This window comes from Diprion similis, chromosome 3, assembly GCF_021155765.1.
Source record: "Diprion similis isolate iyDipSimi1 chromosome 3, iyDipSimi1.1, whole genome shotgun sequence".
NCBI classification, from domain to species: Eukaryota; Metazoa; Arthropoda; class Insecta; order Hymenoptera; family Diprionidae; genus Diprion; species Diprion similis.
The window spans coordinates 8885271-8906015 of NC_060107.1; the positions used below are offsets into that span (position 1 = coordinate 8885271).

General features: G+C 41.8%; 1 protein-coding gene across 3 annotated transcripts in view; it reads left to right on the forward strand.

The window, feature by feature from the left end:
• Window positions 1-5525: 5525 nt before the first annotated feature.
• The window catches only part of LOC124404284 (homeobox protein araucan-like), a 33658-nt gene continuing 18438 nt past the window's right edge, over window positions 5526-20745 (forward strand). For all 3 annotated transcript variants that reach the window (XM_046878307.1, XM_046878306.1, XM_046878308.1), the window contains exons 1-2: window positions 5526-6136; window positions 13879-14280. In XM_046878307.1, coding sequence (XP_046734263.1) covers window positions 6089-6136; window positions 13879-14280 — 450 coding nt within the window. In that variant the 5' untranslated portion in view covers window positions 5526-6088. The remainder of the gene's footprint in view (window positions 6137-13878; window positions 14281-20745) is intronic.

Genomic DNA, 20745 nt, shown 5'->3' on the forward strand with positions numbered 1-20745 from the left:
TAGGTAGGCAAAATTTAACAAAAATATGGAATTCAGCATGCAATAGCAGAGTGATAGAAATTAAAATATTAAAGGGAAAGAATAACAAAAAAAAAAAATAAAAATGAAAAAAAAAACTTTCTTCAAATTTATCAATAATCAATAAAATAAAACCAAATAAAATAACACCGGTGATATAGAAGTAAAATATTAATAAAAATAAAATCAACAAAGTAGTAAAAGATATATAAACAGACGAGGTTAGGATATTGTAAAATCTTAATAAGGGTGAACAGTTAAACTTGATCAGTAAGTCAGGCACCATCGATGGAAATTGAAATTAAGCCTGAGGATACACATTATAGCAATACACAGAGAAAGGGAGTAGGAGAGAGAGAGAGAGAGAGAGAGAAGGACATAAGAGAAAAACAGAGAGAGACTTTCAAGAGACGGACTGTCCGGGGATCTTATTAAGTGTCCTTATCGTAACGAGATGCTCCGGTCCCATGGTGGAATAATCGTTTAACTTTTACTCGGCATGCAAACGACCGCATCACCGGACACATACCTTTATAGTCACCTACGGAGATTATACGTTGAGAAGTTGTTTCGAAGTAGAATTTGAACCTGTTTTCAAACTTTGTATGTGTAGCTGCACAGGCTGCAATTGCGGCAGCAACGATTCACAGTGAAAAGTGTATAGTTCTGACCCAACATTAAGATTTGTTAATAACAAGCGGTAATAAACACCAAAAGTGTCCTCAAAGCTTTTATCAATTTATCGAATGGATCGGACAACCAGGAACCATTGTTTTTTCACACATGGAAAATGATACAGATTTGTTGAAATATTTTTCATATTGGCGTATGGGAAGAAAATTTTCATCACCGGACTTTCAGTGGACTTTGTCACGCAGCGTTTAGAGGCCACTGTAAAAATTCCTTCGAATATTACATCACTTTTTCCGTGGAAATGGAACACCAGAGTGTGCGTGTGTGGTTATGTATCTATATACCCGACTGACTTACCTGCACAGTGCAAAGTGGTGAAGGCAATGGCCCTCGCTGGTCATAGGAAATGATTTTTTCCTGCCAAGAGAGCAGTCTAGGTACCACGAGTATACCGACAAGGTTTGCTGCGGCACTGGTTTATTTTAAGAGGAAAAAGTGAAGCAACACGAAAGCCCATTGGCTACCATATTGCTTGAGGAACATGGACATGTACGAACATGGAGGACGCAGGAACCTAAATTACCGTAAAACCAGACTTCACAGCCATCTTGCGCATCCGTAGGTGGGACTGGATGATTTTATGACGTTGGGCAAGATGCCTGACCGCTTGACAAATATCAGAGATGAACTCTCAGCGCCGGCAGACTTTGCACTTACGATGGGCTCACTCAACTAAGAGTAAAACCTCAACTAGGTATAATTTTTGCAATTACTGATCACGCGCAATCCCGAATTAATGCTTCCATTATTCCAGCATCGATACTTACAGGCACTTCGTTGCGAAGTAAAAATACGCGGCATATCCGGAGACCGGGATCCATATCGCTTCCAATAAATCAAAGTCAGAAATCAGAGAGCAAACTATAGTGCCGCAGGTTCGAGCGTGGGTGAGATGGTAATCGGTATGGATAATTTTGGAGAAAGCTAAGTAGGAAATACTTTGTCTTTTGACAACGGTGACTACTTCCTGAGCGAAGCGATAAGCGAGGCCAGACTGGAGTCAACGCCGATCCACAGTGCAGGTATCGTCTCGAGGAACAGGCATCGGTCACTTTCTGACGGGCAAGAAAAACAGTTTTGCAAAGAACTGGATTATCCAGAGGGTGGTATAATGGCCGTTTAGGACGAGGGCGCGATTGACAGGTCAGCGGTGGACTCGCAACCCGCACCGGCTTCACTCTACCGCCCAGCGTTTATTAGGGCTGGTTCAACTGGATGGGCCGTAAATCATACTCGGGTACTCGACGATCCCTCTGCCATCCTAGGCCCCCAAGTCCAGGTACCCACACCATCGTGCTCGTGGTCTGCGGGAACCGGACATCCACAGTCGACATGCAGACCCTATTTACCGTCCGCGCTTGTACCTTCCGCAAGGGCCCTTATCTGGCCCTGGGAGTCCGGGCGCACTTACGGATCTGTCGGGTAATCCTATTAGAGGCATGAGGTTTAGTCGCCAGTTGCACCGGAAACTCGGCACTACGTAGGTAGTAGGCACCTACCTAGCTGACAGGGTTCCTCGGCATGCAAGCCTCCGGGGCATTCCATTCAGATCTTACCCTCGCAAATTTACCAGGGTAATTCTATCTGGGACAGTTCAATCAGCCCAAGTGAAGCACACTACGTCGCGTGGTCGCCACACCGCAAGGTTCGACCTTCTTCCGGTGGTCAACGAGATCATCGTAGTCGGCTCATGGCATGAATGAACCTGCTGGAAACGTCGTAAATTCATTCTGGACGATTTTATGCGCGGTTTGGTTCAACAACGATGTATTACATAATCACAATGTTCACCGAAGGTGTGGCTTCGATTAGCGTGTTTGTTGCGAAATGTTGAATTTTGTCAGTCGAATCCGTTCAGTTCACCCAATTTATGCACTTGGATCGCGTCGGTGCGTCTTTATATCGATCCACGCTAATTGCTTATAATTTGTCAATGATTATGGATTAATAGTCGGCTCAGGGTGGCCTGAAGAGTTTTCGTTCGATGATTACGGTTCGTTCACACAAATGCAAGCTGTGGCTATTCTTACGTGTGTACAGAGTGACAAATATAAGTTGCGACGGCGCATATACTCGCAACGATGGTAAATCAAAGGGAAAGCAGGAGTCGTATCCTCTCTTTAAGCATGTCCGTTTGCCCGCGGGCGGACACGTTAAGTATATTACTAGCCGGGATGGAAAATATAGGAAAATAAACTGAACAGAAAAAGTACCTAATTCCCCTAGGTTTATGGCCCACTTCGTTTACTTTATACGAGTTCGTAAAGTTGAGTTTATTTCAAGATTTACACCGAGACGGGACGAGCACGGCCTCTTGATCTGACGGAAGGTTGAGTGTGTGAAAGAAGGGAAAAAGAAGAAGATACCCACCGAAAAAGAGGAGACTCGTGAAAAATCGAAAAAAATAAATGACAGGGTTATAATGTCGAGAGACATGTGTACGCGCACGTATACATACATACGGTATTCCAATCTCAACCGCGGTGCCACTTAAGCCTGCCATAACTATTTTTGCACGAGCATTTAAATACGCGAGTAGGTATACCCGACGCCAGATTGCACAGCGTATAAACAGGTGTACCCGATTAGCCGACTAAGAAATTCAAGATAAGTGCTCGCAATTACGTGCTACATCGTTAATTAGAGGTTATACGTAGGTATACACAATACGATCGCTCGTTTAATGCCCAGACTACCTGCGGCTATATGCTTATAAAATGAATTTCCATAAGATACGATTCGCGGATAGACAGATACGCGGTGTACGTGGAAAATCTGCGGGGACCTACAACCAGATGGGGGACTTGCAGGGAAATGCGTGTGAAAAGGAGGGGTTGCTCAGTGGGAACCTGTGCACGCAGTCGTTAATAAGGTGAAACTAGCTGGTAACAAAGTGCCAGCCATCATCCTAGGCTCGTCGTTAACGCCCGCGCCGTCATGGGCAGGTATGAGCACTTTTGTTATCGAATGGCGGTGGTTGGTTGCGAGGTGGAACGGGGTGCCCGGCAACCCGAAAGTGCGCGGAAGCATTGGGCGCTACAACCGCGATGGGGGCGAAAGGAGGCGAACGGGGGTGTGTATAATACACCGGGGGAGAATTATACTCCAATTTATGAATTGAGATTGATCACCGCCAAGCGAGAGTGAACCAGGCGACTTAATAACCATGGCAATAACATAATATCTGGATTTGTCGTTGAGCAAAGGTGTGCGGGCTACGCAATATCGCTTGTTATTACCTACCTGCGCTAGAAACTCACGTTCTCATTATACTTATTACCGCCCTGCGACAAAAATAAAAAACCTTGATTATTATAAACTTCTTCAAAGGCGCCGTTTCTATGACCCACCATGCCTACTTTCGCCTTCCGAATGACCCGCCAACGATACAAGTCTTAATCAAGTCCTCCGATTGTTCTAGAAGTCAAAGATACGTCGTCGTCTAACTCGCGTTTCAAACTCAACGCAGCTCGGCTATTCGTTGCGTGCGTGACGTTGAGCGACGGCCTCCGTCGCGCTGATCGAGGAGTCTGAAATTGGGTCGTCGGTAGTGTGTTTTTCTTACACTGTATACTGACTGGTGACCGACGAATTGCGACGATGTCGCGGAAGGTTTTGTAAATTTGGACACCCTCGAGACCGGTCAGTTGAAGCGTTTTCTAGCATTTTTTTTTCTTCGTATCTTCAAATTTTAAAATTGAAGAAAAAATGTTCCTCGAAGTCTAGCTCGGACCAGGCTGCTGGTCTGTTGGAGGTTCGTGAGCAGATATATGCTGTGTGTATACGAAAACCGATGTCATGCCGAAAGAAATGGGTATTTTTTAGTGAATCGGTCGGAAAGGAGGTCGTCTGAGGGATCGGTCGAGGCAGGGAGGGAGCATCAGCATCCGTGGAGCGGTGCGAGAAAAAATAGTGAGTTAGGATGAATGTACATATAGGAAGAAAGGAAAACGGCAGAGATTCAAGTCCTTTGCCGTCGAGTTGACAAGAGTCGACTCGCGTAAACATTCTCGTTTCTCCTTGTTTGCCGTTGATGTTTACTGTCGAGTGAAGTGGATGGAGTGAAGGGGCCGTCGCACCGCGCGGGGTGTGTGGGTCGTCGTTTTACGAAGAGCCGCGGCCGGTCTTCGCTTCGGCGAAGCCGTGCGCCTTGGCCGATGAAGAGGGAGAGAAAAGAAGGTGCCGTTTTCCGTGGGCGTGGCCAGCGAGCGCCACGCCCCCCCAGCGAGGCTCTCATCCAATCGCGCGGCGCGACTCCGCCCCCATTGCGCACCACGTGACCACGCGCTCACGCGCCGATTGGCCAGCGCAGATCGGCCGCGCCCACTTCGCCCGGGAAGGGGCCGGTGCTTTCGGCGTTCGTCGCCAGAGGGGGGACCAGGACGTGGTGGTGGAGTGGCAGCGGATGAAGTGGTGTGGGTGGAAGCGAGTCAGTCGCAGGCTGGAGGGCTTTGAGAGCAGGGGACGGAACGAACGAACGAACGAACTCTATCTGTCTATAACTAATCGCTTGTTACACGTCTGTCCGATTGTCCGTACTGTCCGTCCCACGACCCAGTGAATATCCTAGTTAGTTCCTCCACGTTTTAAGCCTTCCTTTGTTTTCGCGAGGTGGTTTTGTTTTTTTTGTTTTTTCACCCTCGTTTTTGTTATCGTCGTTGTTCTGCGACGCTACGTTCATCCGACGCACCGACAACCACCGCGTATGGAACTCGGCGATCGTTTCGACGATCCAAAATTTTTTTTTTTTTTTTTTAATTTTTTTTTTATCATACCACTCGCTGGCTGACTTATACCATCCGTTGTTGTGTGTTCGCTCAAACGTGCGGTAATCGTTGTGCGGTTTCAGTTGCTCCGCAGCTTGGACTAAAGTGATAAAACGTACAAACACGATCGATGGTTCGAAGACGGGCTGTAATTTCGTAGGTGAAGGGAGGCCTCGCCTGCGACCGAACCAGCATGTGGCCACCCAACGGAAAACATCATCTCTGCGACGAAAAGCCACGGCTATAATCTGGAGATCGGCTCTTATATTCATCTGCAGCCTGCAGCGCTCGTCTACTGCCAGTTGGAATTAAGGAGGACGGATTCCTCCTTGTTGTTGTTACGTCGTATTGTTATCCTCGTTATATATTATTTTATTATTTGTTCGTCCAATCGGTACGTACGTCGTTTCGACGAGAAGACGGTATTCTCCGGTATTGTGACAGTGTGATTAGTGCGTGCAGGTGGAAACATCATATTTTTTATATCATTGTATATAAAAAAAAAAAAAAAGAAGTAATATAAATTGTAATTGTGTGGTTCAAAAGCATCGAGTTATAAATAACTCGGACTAATTGTAACCTGACCTGCCGGTTGCACATATTCAACGATTATGTCCGCCTACGCGCAGTTCGGATACTCATATCCGTCGGCCTCGCAGGTAAACACAAATTGCACATATACATTTACCTCTCTCTCTATCTCTATCTCTCTCTACTTTGCCGCTGTACACTTATAACGATCAAAATGTACCAGCCAGCACGCTAATTGTGATTCAAATTGTCGAAGTGAAACCGTGCGTGTACTTGGATTGACGGTAAAGCTTTTTCCTGAAATATATATGTTCTCACCCGGACGAGGGTTCATCCGTGAAAAATTCAGTAGACCTAATAACTTCACGTGCAGTTTGACATTCGGATCGTTTTTCTGGCGGCGCGCGTTTAACGACGACTCACCTGTCCCGTTGAACCGTCGGCCGTCGCTGGCGGGACGACGGTGTAAATTTCGATCCAAACTTGAATGGCGAAAGCCGAAAGTAGGCCAATCATTTTGAGATTCATCTCCGTCTTCACGCGGCGGCGCTTCTCTGAGATCGACGAACATCGAATATGACGACGCTCGGCTCATCGTCAATTTGGCGATAACGTTTTGCTCGAACGATCTGCCACGTCTGACGATTAGTGTCCGTTGATCATCGCGTGATACTCCGTCCGGTGTGACGTACTATATTCATCACAGGAATGAGGGGACGGAAAAATTTATCTGGCGTGATTTGCCATTGCGGTGAAAAAATTAATCCGAAACCGTCACTCCGGCTATCTGATCATATATTATACCTACACGGTTGAATAGGTGTAATTTATCTATAACTATAAACGTGATATACGTTTCAAGCACGCAGCTATGTTCACCCGGACGTCGGTTTTGTTGATAATCTGATCACGCCTCATCGTGGAGATCAATACTTGGTACTTGCCGATTTTCCGTGCGTTACGGATTTCGCGGGAATCTTGATTCCGCGTTAAGGAAAATCGAAGCTTCGTTTCGTATATGAAGAATAAATTCAGGATCGATTATTTTCAACAACGATCAAAAGAAAAGTAGAAACCGAATCCAAATATTCGGTAGAATGTAATTGATGACAGTTTTTAACCGCTCAAAATTGAGCCTAGAATACAATTAAAATTGCTTTATCCATCTGCCTACATCGATTAGTTTTCAAATGACGCAGTTGCGTATACGATAACGATAGTCACGAGGTCTATTTCCTATCGTAGTTGCCCGCAAGTCGAGTGTCTGAAATAAAAAGCAAGTGTTTTATCGAATTATCTATAATAGCTAGAAGAATAGAACGTGCCACGTGTAATATTCCTGCAAACGTTCTATCTAAATGCGTTTGCATTATATTACAGAACCTAATTTTGCCGAATAATGTTCAGGCTGCAGTATAACGTAGATACGCGTACATAATATGTATATATATGTGTAGGCTATGTTTGAGCGCCATCGCGCTTACGAAAAGTTGATATTGCACCGCAAACTTTGCTCTTATTGTTCGCGGACTAACAGCAGGCGGTGGAAAAGTTCTCCGAACTGAAAGTGCACGACCCGGTGTGCCAGCGCCACGGTCAGGGTGTAAAAGTGGCATTTGCCAAGCACGCTGGCTGGGGGTGAAAGGATGGGGACGCTGGCGCAGGCGCTCTATGGTTTGGAAGAAGGTTCTACCCACCAATTCGCCCTTGCAACGATCCCGGTGTGTTTGTTTGTTTGTTTGTTTGTTTGTTTTATTTTTATTTTTATTAATGCTCGTGGTTACCACATTTGGTAACCAAAAGCCACCCTGACTTCAAACCTCTCTCTCTTGACTGACAAAACTCTTCGTTATACCCGTCACTTAAAACTATGGTGAGAAAACTGAGAAACGATTTGTCAAGGAACGTAACTACTCGTATGAACTCTTGATGTGCGTTTGGAATTTGGATCGGTTTAAACCCGAACAAAACAAATTATTTTGGGATTAGGTACTTGTTTTGAAATAATGTTAGATACTTGATGTTAAATTCGTCTTTTGCACAAATTTTTCATTTCTTTTTTTATCCTGCACGTTTTGGCTTAAGAACCAGAAGTAAGTGCTCTATAACGCAATGTTAAATCAATTTTCGTAACTCGTATAACTTTAAGACATGCAAATCGCTCATGTACCTAGCAAATTCAATTGATCGCTTGAATTTTCTAATTATTCGCTTAATATGTTGAAAGTAACCGCATAACGGGAGTAAGGAATCCAGTTTTGGAGCGATTTTAAACGTTATATACCTACTTGAAACCAGCAGCGCGTTTAGTCCGCTCAATACTTCGAGTTAATCACGCTGTTCGTACATCTATTAGGTCCAAATCTATTTTCCCTGGCTCGATGCGATAACTTTTTATTATAGTCATCGAACATGATTTTTCAAGCGATTATACACGTGGATGATATAGCGTGCGATAAACGTTGCCAACTTACGACTGAACCTACTTTATTTGGATATAATATGAGGTGGATGTATATAGGATACATTTGAATCGTAAATGCAAATTAATTGAATCGTCTCAACCGGTTTCAGGGCAATAGAATTTGAAATAACACGTGGCAGACACTCCGCTTCGTTTCAATTATCCTTAAATTGTTCCCACTGTCGTATCTGAAATTTATCGATACCTGCAAGAGTGTGGATGATCCTCACGTATACACGCACCTCTTCAATTTCCTTCCACGATGAAAACGGAAATACGTTTCATACTGGTTGGATTTAACCGAATTACCGCTGACTATTTCTGCAATACAGCCGGGTTAATTTCGCAATCAGTCCAACTCGAAGCGGATTTGCTCTCGTTTAATTCGCCCTGCCCACATCGAGCGATTCGTATCACACGCCTGAAAAGTGATTCGTTAATTATTCGCATCAAATCCCCCACGATCTTGCGGTTCGAACCGCCCACTTTTACTCTAATGAAGAACTTCTGGACACGCGAGAAAACACCTGCAACAATATTTTTTGCCAAAAATCAATGCCCAGCGCGTTTCACGTTACAGAGGAAGTCGAAACGTCCGGTACAGTCTGTCTCACTAAATCAGCCGATAGTCTTCCGCAAGATCTTACATCCGGTTTCAACTGACGTAAATATTTGTTCGTCATGTATGCATTTTCACACATAGTATTATTATCCTTGTCGTATTTTTGACTCGAGGTTTTACAGCCAGCCGCCATCTTGGTTCCCACTTTTTTCTCGACAGCTTCCTGCTCTAACTTTGAGAAAAAATATTTCAGTGGTATATTCAGGAAATTTCGAGTATGAAATCGATTACAAAAGTTGATCCTGTTAAGAAGAAAATTCGCGCATTGAAATTCTGAGGTTGCAGTTCTTCCATTGACTTGTTGCACCAAGTGAGGTCTTACTCTTCGCACGCACACTCGGTTGATCTGATTCAGCCGGTAATTGTTGAGTAAACATGGCGGTGTGGGATTAGCTCGAGTTACACCGATGTTTGCAGTCTGAGCGAAACCGAGAGGAGCTGCGAGAGATGAAAGGACGGCTTTATAAATCGAGTGGCATACAATCCGGAGGTTTTCGATCCGGAATGATCAGCGATACGTTACTCCGAGGATTTACAATGCGAGAAGTATAATAATAGCGGGTTAATTACGCGGCTGTGAGAAACAAAAGCCTTGCACTTAACGCCAAGTGCTCAACCCTTTCAGTCACACAGTATTCAGCTCGATATACATTCTGGTCCGAATCTCGTTCCACGGATGGTTTTTGGGGTCTCTGATCACAAATCTGAAGTCAGAATTTGATAATTTCTAAATCCAAGATCACGGATCCAATATGGCGGACATAAAAACAAAAAAACCATCAAAACCCGATGATTCTAGCCGAAGCTTGTTACTCAGAGGATTTTCGGGGTTATACGAAGTATCAAAGATCATTTGAAGTTCTAAATGACGCCGATCGTCATCACCTAAAGGTCGAGCCGTATTACTAGTCCATTTGGAAATTTTTCTAGGGAAAAAATATCAACTAGGGAGGATAATCAACATCCCCAAGGCTCATGCATCTACGCGTTGCCGAATGAATGGGGTTATTCGCCCTCGGGGTGCAGAAGCGCCGAAAATTGATATTCACCGTGGCTATTGGCCCTCCAGCACTCTCGGCCTCCGCGAATGCATAAAGCCTCACTCACACTCCGCAAACCCTCTTTCAATGCACCGATACTACGATTTCACCTCGCATTCACGGACAAACTCGAGCCTGTGTTACGCATGTGTGCGGCTGGACCCATCCCGAAACTCTCTGCAGAGGTCCAGAGTCATCTCTCTCGCTCTCGCTCTCTCTCTCTCTCGCTCGGTATGAATAGCGGGGGTGCGGCAGTGTGTGAGAATCCAATGTGCGCGCCACACACGGGCGTAAAAGTCGAGGCATTTATTCATGTGTTTTTTTTTCATCTCCATCATTCGGTGTGGTGATTTTTTTCACGAGTTTCGCTGTTCTACGATTTCTTCTTTTTCCTTTTCCTTTATTTTACCAGGCCAGAAAGGATCGAGTCCTTTTCCGCATCCTCTGCAATGGCAACATCACTATAGAGAAATTTATTACACTCGGGCGCGGCTTCCAAACCTTTGAACTAACTATTCATCCAGCTCGTTTTCACACGATTAATTATATCGCGGTGAATTTCACGATACTGCAGTGTCGGGTTTATACAAAACCGGATGGGAGACCAACGACGAGTCGATAACATCGAAATTTCATCAATCTTAATGCTAGAATGGTACATTGGGGGACGTTTGTACCCCACAGTGATTTCAAATCTTTTTTTCCTCCTTCAGATCGAGTTTTGACACACTATTCGAATTTTAAAATAAAATTTTACTCCATTCATGGCTATGATAATTTTGATCGAACCTGCGGGATACGTTTGTGCCCAAGTGTATAGTTGGATGTAAAAAAAAAAGTAAGTGTACCATTCCAAGGTTAGTAAATTATATCTTAATAAATTATCGAGAAAATACTGACAAATCATCAATGGAATTTTTCTCCTCGCAATTGTAAAAAAACTTCGAGATCTTCGTACGGGTAGAAAATACAAGCCTTTAAACTAGTAACGAACCTAGGAGTAAATCGAGACCATTTAAAAAATCAAATCACGTTACAGTCGTCTAACTGCAATCCTAGAGCCTAAATCAGTCCTCTATTTCTTAAAAAACGATCGAAATTATCGTGACTGACTCAATTTGCAAAACTCTTGCAATACAATATCGCAAAAAAATGAATCGAAGTGCGATACAAAAATGATGAGAGGTTAAATTCGACAAACCTAGGTTAAACACGCATCCATGGGGGAAACGTAACTAACCTTTGGTCGTTGATCCTGCTTCACGAAATGAAGAAATTCTTTTTTTCTTAAGCCCAAATCATCGTCACCGTAACGCGTAAGTTCTTCTTGCTTGTCGCTCAAGACTCATATAATAATTACAGGCACGTCGAAGTACCGGTTTTTGCCATTCCACTAATTAACAACTGCCGTTAAACTACTGTGTAGCAGGTTCCGAGCCCTGCCGATATGCAACAATTAAGTGTTATCTATTCGGACGAGGCACAGGTTGTGCATGCAGGGTTGAGTGTAGGGCAAGTAAATCAGTACTGAATAGGCACCTTCTGTCCTAGGACTGCGTGCCACTGTTTCACTGCAGTGTATATCTTTATTGTCGAGCTTCCGTTTTACCTGCAGATAAACCCTTATTCGTACTCAGCGAGCTACTTTTTGCTATTTCATATAGTTAGACACGTGTAGTTATGATACATTGTGCACGATATTCTGCTGAAATATTTCTACACGTGCGTTTCACCGCGTTTTAAGGTTCGACGTTTTTCTGGATATAAATATAATTTTGGAAATCACGGTGAAGCTCGTTTTACGTCATTAGCATATCAGTAATTTGGCGCTGCTCGTGGGAAAATTAATAGATTTTTTATCGTCATTCGTTAACGAGGTTCTAGGCAGCAGCTAAACGTTCTAATGTACGTTCGAACAAGGTAGTGAAGTTCGAAAATCAAAATTTTGTGAAATACTGTGCATCCAAAATACTTTCATAGAATCATGAGGATAAGACGGAACTGCATTTTTTTTTTATTCCCACAAAATTTAACGGGTTTGACTGCGAACTCTGGCTGCTAGTTTCAGGTTTATTATATGGTGAAGCTCGTTTTGCATCATTAACATATTGGCAATTTGGCGCTGGTCGTGGGAAAATTTATAGATTTCTTTATCGCCATTCGTTATTGGATAAATTTGAGTACTCGATAACGTCGAAGACTGCCAATATAAAGTTGTAACGTTCCTTGCGCGTTCGGATGAATTAGATTAATTAAAAGAGGACATAAAAATGAACCAGCATATATGTTTACGAAATGGTCTAGTCAGTCGAGAATTCGTGCAGGTCTGATAGTTTCATGAATATTCATTTTTGTCCGACATTAAATATGGTCAACCTGGGGCAACCAGCTCTGACGTAGATCAACGATCTATTTTTTATTCGAATTTTAACGCCGCGACCTGTTTATGCCACGTGCGAAACGTATCGTAGGTAGCGCCATTTTTTCTCGTGGAACATTAGCGAAACAGATTGTCATCTTCGTTGGGAATTTTACAACAGTATAAATTTTTTTCCCTCGGCATGCACTGATTTATATTCAGATTATACTTGAAATGAAAACGGGGGAAAAATAATATCAAACGATTTTTTCAATTACCGCAAGTAATTTATGATCGTAATAAGTGACCGACAGGTTTCATCTCTGCGAAGTTACCTTTTTTTCTTTTTTACTAATTACGATAAAAACAAATTTATAGTCACTATACCATCGACGTTGAGTTTTCGTTTGTTTGTTTGTTCTTTGAAAGTTATTGACAAGGTGATGATTGTGTAGGTATGTTATGCATTCGTAGGATCATAATACAAAAGCTTGTGTTTTTAATCCGACAACAATATGGCACCGACCCAGAAAACGCCAGAAAAGAAACTAGAAGATCTCAAATATATACTTGGATGATCAAAGATATTCGTTTGATCAAAGATTGCCGCGGAGAATTTAATACGATTTTTTAAGGCCATGTTATGTAATTGCTGACTTGGTATGACGTGCAGACTTGAAGTTAACGATGGCCGAAGATTTTTTTTAACAAGCGGTTCTTCGGCGTGTGCGCTATTAAATCTTCTTAGCTGCTTGATCCAAATTAACCCTCACGCTGTACACCGGGGTCAAAATGAACCCGCGACATTTTCACCGTAAATTCTGTGTGGAAAACATAAAAAATAACGAAATACCGTAGAAAATTGAGCGTTACTCAGTCAATTTTTAGCTAATAATATTGAAAATCGGGTTAGTTATGATTTTTTGAGTAGAATGATAGATTTTCTGGAATGTCGTTGTTTCATGAATTCCTTTTTTTGTTATATTCGAAATTTCATTTTGCTGAAAACAACTGATTTGCCTTGAAATATCGTAGTAAAAGATTATCCCAGAATAGTTTCAGCAAGTCTGCGGCGTAAGGGTTAATTGATACCCGGTGTAATTCATGTCCATGAACAAAATGACAGATATGTAAAAAAATAAACAAAATCGAATAAACTCATCGCTATAATTCAACATTTTTTACATTTTTCGGAAACATTATATATCTAGATTATCACGACAGGAAAGAAATTTGAATTCATAACAGGTTAACCATATGAGAACTGAATTATCCAAATTTTTAAAACCAACTATAAAAAATGAAATTTTTCATAGCGATGTTAAACCTAAAACGTGAAACAAGGAAGCCCGCAACGAATATATATGTTTCAATCTATGTTTCAGCTCCTGGTAAGCGGTGGCCAACCGACCACGGCGACGTCGCCAGCGATGTCGTCAGGCGGGGCCCTGAGTCCCGGGGCCTTGTCACCGTCATCGACGGCAACGACGACGACGGGCGCCGGGCCCGGAACAACCGGTGGAGCGACGACGCCGGTCGGTGGATCGACGGGGACCAGCACAGGATGCTGCGAAAACGGACGACCGATGATGACGGATCCTGTGACCGGGCAGACGGTCTGCTCCTGTCAGTACGACAGTGCGGCCCGACTGGCCCTGGGGGCCTATCCAAGGCTGGCCCCGACGGCGACGTCATACTCCTCCTACCCGACGCCCACGCCCTCCACCACCGACCAGGGGCCTTATCCTACCATCGGGATGGACAGCTCGGCCTTCTATTCACCCTTGGTAAGTTCCGATTATGACAATTGAACACGAGGCTTTCACATATCGATACGTACGATTTATGCCCGAAATTTAACACGGCGAATTGTAATTTATAGCGAAATTTTGTCGAGTCAAATGTCACTGTTTTTGGGTGAGGTTTTACCCAAGAATATTTTGGAAAGCTTTCTAATTCTCTAGTTTTTCCAAATTTTCTCGGATTTTATTTCACAAAATTTGGAGAATAATTTTCGCTGCTCGTTTCAGTCGTATAATTTTATCAACTGGTTCAGAAATCTTGCGCAAATTGAAATTAGGCTTCTGGTCCAACTATCCGTAAGCGATCCTGAAATATGTAGCCTACATTGTTGATTGATTAGGATTCAATTTGGTCCCTCAGCTAATCGGTAAACCGAAAAAAACATCTATTATACGCAAAATGCGATTTTATTGGTACTAATTAAGTTTGATCGAGTCGAATGAAATTTTCTTGCATACGCCAAGTGAATGATTTAATAAGTTATACGTATAAATGAAATCTTTTTGCAAAGATCCTGCACTGGTCGATATAGTTAAGCGAGACGATGAGAAATGTGTGAAAAAATTGACGTGGAAAATGGCAGCTTTCGTATGTACGTAGTGAAAAAAAAGAAATGAATAACATCGTTCGATTAAACGTGATGGAATTTCACTAAAAAATTAGTTTCTTTCAATCTGCTTTCCAGTATAGCTCGAAATACGAGGCAACAGGTTTATAATGTAATATCAACGCATTGGTTGTAACTCGACGCGTCTGTACCTTATAGTTGAAAGCAAAATCGCGTCAAGTTGCAAATTTTATTACTCCGCGATTCTCCGAAAAAACATATCTTCACGCATGTCATACTTATACGCATCAACGTTGTTCAAATAAAGTGAATTAAAGATAAGATTGAAACAAAAATTAATAAATCTTTACCGCCTGAAGATTGTCCTCGTGCCGAGGACGTGTTACGTTAGTTCTATACTTTATTATTTTATTTTTATTTCCGTTTGTAATCGCTCAATTATTGCGGTCAAAAATATTTATCGCTTCGCGTCTTATAGGCGTGACGACAGGCGTTTGGCTAATAATACGGCGATTTCATTTACTTTTTATTTCTCTCATACTTACAATTTTATTATTAACTTTTTGCTATTTAGCCATTTACAACTTTGATCGTATAAATTTGACACAGTGACATTTCAATGTCGTCATATTTTTACTCGAGTGTGATGGTTTTTTTTTTTTTTTTTTTTTTTTTTTTTCAACGTCTCTTTCCAGTGCAGTTGAAATTTCTCGAAAAAAAAATAATTCTTTTCTCGCTTGATTAAATCATAGAAATATTTTCATCATACCTGTGCATAAGTATCGCGCAAAGCAAATATATCAGAATTTCAGATGCTACGTGAAACATAGTAATCGGTTAAATCTTTTTTTTTTTTAAATCGTAATTTTTCCCACGCTGATTATTTCTAGTTAATTATTATTATCTATTGTTTTTTTTCTACTATCTCCATCGACATACAGGCACACAATTTAAGGATCTGGAATATCATCACGTGCGCTTTAATGTGTTCTCTGTAGGATACCTCTGTGCTTTATATTACGTATATTAAGTAATGCTGTAAGAAACGAGGCGGGCAACGAGATGAACCTTATGCCTTTGCGATAGATGCCAGAATTCCGATTCTCCGCGGGACGCAAGAGAGCCGGGCCAATTAAATTTGAATTTATCAACATAATTATACTAATTGGCTGCTTTTAGCCTGAGCTGTCAATTAATTCACCTTCCGACAAGCTCACCTTTTTCTCTATTTCTCGTCTCTCCTCTCGACCTCTCCTTTTCTGATCTCCCGGGTTGAGGCAGCAAATGAACTGAAAACCAACCGAATCCCGGCTATTCTCAATCAAATTAACACTCTCACATTTCCTCAGCCGCGAGTCACCTGTTTCTCGGTGGCTCTTTGAATTTTTATTTACCCTGTTTTATTTTACTTCACTTTTATTTTTTCTCTCTTGATTTTAATTTCATTTTCTCGCGTAACTGAGGAATTTGACGTTGATCGACTGATCAAAATAATGTCAACACCCATCGATCGCTCACGGATACGATATATATATATATATATATATATATATATATATATATATATATATAAGATGGTTTGCTAGAATTGTGAAGAAAAAAAAAAAGAACTAAAAAGGGATTTCTAGCCTAAGGCAATTCGAACGCTCGACGCGATCCCGATTTCAAAAATTAAATCAGCAACCATCTGTTGGCGTGAGAATTGTTTGTCGATATAGAGCTGATAAAAATCTCTCCCAAGGGGGAATCCTGGGTGTGTATAGTAGCTGCTGTTCATGGAACGGCGGAAATAGAGATCAAGGGAAGCGGAAAACCTGCCGCATTGAAACGGCGATATACTTATTTCGAGGCAAGCCAGCCGTTGTTGCTACCTTTCTAGTCTGCTTGAAACGGCTGTAATTATTACACCCGATATCTTGATCCTAAGTACACAATATTATACATATTATACACTGTATGTATATTTCTCTGTAATTCTTGAGATCCAATTAATATTCAAATCTTAACTATTTATTTGTACAATGAGAAGAGAACAAAAAGAATACATTTTATACGATGCGGAATATATTTTTTACAACGGTTGTCGGCTTGATTATTTTATAATAATATTTTTGAATTTTATATTGAAAGAACGGTACATTTTTGGTCGTGATTCTTAAAAATCATGTATTTCCTTTTGAAATGAAGCTATTGAAAAAACCCGGTGACAATTTGTAAACATTTGCAAGTAGATTATTCTAGAAAATTTTTTATGCTATGCTACAAAAATCAAGTGATAAACCTTGTACGCAATGAATTTTCACATTTTTACACTCTGTTAAAATTGCACTCTGTTTATCACCCTGATACATTTAAATGATGATCTAATGAGGCTTAAAAATTATTTAAACTTTTTCTGAATGAGCAAAGAATCAACTAAAGTTCCTGTAAATGCCTTCAATAATGAACTGAACAACAAATGCGAAAATTATATAAATAAAATGTCGATCAAGGATAACGTTAACTGCAATCCTGCTCCGAAATTATTACCAATAAGTTGCGTCGATTGCAGATACAATAATCAGAATATCAAGAACGAAGTTCGCGACTCGAGATCGAGATCCTACCGAGGCTCTTGATTAGTTTGCGAAATTATTCCGGCGGTATTAATTCGCGAGAATTTCTTTTACGGTAATGGATTCCCTCTCCATTCCTCATCCCCCGGCTTTTCTCGACACGTGGAATCCCGTGGGGGCTGAGAAAAAGGCGTCGGTTCGTCCGGCGAACGGCGTCGCGTCGCTTCGCGTCGCTGCGGTATCGATTCCGCGTATGTATTATACCTACGTGTACCGTAGGTATAGGTATAACGTATAAGCAGGCGAAACCACGGGACCCTTTTTCTCTCTCTCAGCTCGGCTCAGCGTTCCATAGAAAACCCGAGGCACGATATTACATATATGTATGTATGGATGACGGGAGTCTCGAAGGATATACATTTATTTCTCCGCTGCGGAACCGCCGCTCCCCCTTCTACGCCTGTAAGATTTGTTTAATGTTTTTTCGCCCCGATGTTATACGGCCGTTGCTTTTGCCTGCTCACGGAGATGTAATATAATATACCTACTGCACTGAGAAGAAACTAACCGTGCGACAAATCCCGGTGTTTCAGGTACCTCCATTGCTTTATTATACAATTCTACGAGTTTCCAGAGACGAGCAAAAAACCTACCAACCAGATCGATCGAGATCTGTCGGAGATTCGCGCGACTCGCGTTCGCCACACAATTATCGCTGTATTGCGGCTTCAACTGCACATTCAAAGCGTTCTAATTAAAGTATCTCATGTCGTTTAGGAAAAAACAACAACAACAACGTAATTGAGCCGTCGATGATACAGCGGGAAGGATTAACTTTAGCCCATCCTATCACACGGTTTTAATTTTTTTTTTTTTTTTTTTTTGTAAAACTCAGTTTTAAATTACAAAGCGAAAATTCTGTTCATTTATTTCAATATATTCGTATCATTCGATCAATAAGTTAATTATTAAAATGCTAATCAACTAGAATAAGACCTCGAAAAAAATATCGCAGACAATTTTAGTGCTTTGAAAATTTTTTAAAGAGTAAATTTTCAAAATTATTATTTTTTGTCAGGATTATAGGTAATTACAATTCTCAATTGATATGGTTGGTATAAAAAAAAAAAAGAAAAAGAACACGTTGAATAACAAGTATAGAAGAAATTAGAAGGCGTAAAAAACGTGTTCAACTGCTTAATTGAAGGACTACACCAATGAAAATAAGCCAATACATCATTCTGGATGTAATACAATACCGCATGATTAGTGTGGTCTATTTTCAGTGTGCATGACTAGCGAAGTCGGGCGCATTATCTTATTGTACTTACTACCTTGCGTGTGCTTATTTTATTGCCATTGTTTTTGTTCCAATATACACGCGGTTGTGAATTATTACTCTGCGATAATAATTGCCCGCCTTGTTATGCATTCCACGTTGTTGTACACATTCAAATTAACAGTGACCATTCGTGTAATTTATGTCGTCCATTAGATGTACTTTCAAGTTAGGATATTAAGTCCATGTCAATTCCACGGAACATGAGACAAGGTTTCTTTCCAATCGCCTCTCATAGAGAAGAATAAAGACTCTGCGGTCAAGTTTTCAGGTCGAGTTCTAGTTCGCGAATAAATAGAATCCGAAAGCAATTCGCTCAAATAATTGGTAATCGTGTTTGGAACAACTACTGGCTTAATCCTTGTTTCACAAAGTTCTGTGGAATCAGATACCTAACACACTGGGGTCATTTGTACCCGAGTTACAAAAGTCATTACGAAAAATGAACTTTTAGATATTTAGACTGGAAATTTTTTTGGTTAATTTTTTTTAAAAGTTCAATTTTCGAAACTATGTAAGCCACAGACGCGATTCTTTTAGAATTAGGTCCTTTAAATTAGCGAAGGAAAAGCGTGGGGTTGTTTTTACCCCAGGGTATAAAACAAAGGTTAAAACTCTGCGTAAAATCTTCGTGAAGATACGATATGTGTACTAAAATTCCACATGGCGTAGCGATTTCTTAATCTCGGTTCGTTGCGCCATCGCAGGAACGAGCTGAGACTTTGACAATGCAGATAATGCTCGACGTGGGAAGATCCGTGGCCGGATGCTTTCGGTGCGTGGCATACCTTGCAACCTACACTACACTACTCGAGGGGTAATGGCAAGTTTCGATGACGGGCGTTATGGGTTAGTAAGAATCGGATTAGCATTAGCATTGAATGAAACGAACTCCAGAGAGCGAGAACAAGCGCAATAAGAGTGCGCGATACGGCCTCGGTGGTCCCAGGGTCTGAAGAATAAAATAATGCCGGTTGGTCTGACGGCCACTGTGCTTAAGGGCCACGAAGGGACGGGAGAGCCTGGCGACATCTACGGACTCAGTTGCGAACACACGGAGAACGGAACAACTCCAAGCCCACGAGGACTACGGCTTCACGAGGGTAATTCGATTACCTCGACTTTGCCGTTCACTCTCGTCTACTTCTCGTCACCTCTGCGCAAAAAGGTGCACCGACATACCTAATCGCCCTTCGCACCATAGGTACACTGAGAAATTGACCCTCTTAAAAATTGACAAACCATCAGGTAGAAGGAGAATCGATTCGATTCTTTAAAACATTTAGATACAACCGTTGATTATAGGCACCTACTACATTTGGTTTTTATGGTGCTCTTCGTACCTACTTCGTTGAAATGACTGTGTTTCACCGCGAGGTGGAACTGAAAACTCTTTTACTACAGTCTTGAACTCGTCCCAGCAGCGTTCGAGTTTCACCCCTTTACACGTCGATCACAACCATGATCATTGTTTTCAGAATATGCAAGGTGGGACCGAATCGGAGAAAGAGAGACCGCAATTCGTTTTATCATCTCATCCGAACCACGCGCATGCTTATCAATCTATTAACGCGTCGAGGCGTGATCGGTTATTGTTTTCAATGCCTACTAAACTACCAAATCGCGTTGTGAGCAGCTGCTTTGTCGGGTCTTCTAGACCACCCGCGGTTACCCATTAAAACCGCCTGTCCCATATCTCGGTCCTTGGCCCAGGACCCTTGTCCTTTGGTGAGAAGAAGAATGGGAAAACGGACGTGTGAATATTCGGAAACGAATTTGCTTTTTCTGGTTCACACTGTCAAAGAACCACTGCGTGATCGACTGACACCGTCGAAGACGTCTTCGACTTTGATCCACGTATGTTCCTTACTATCCTCACGGATTATTCCAATTTCTAAGCCAGCTTATTACCTAATTGGAAAAATCTGAAGCTAATGATAAGATCATTCCTCAGAGACTCTTCCTCGAAGTATAAAGTAATAACGAC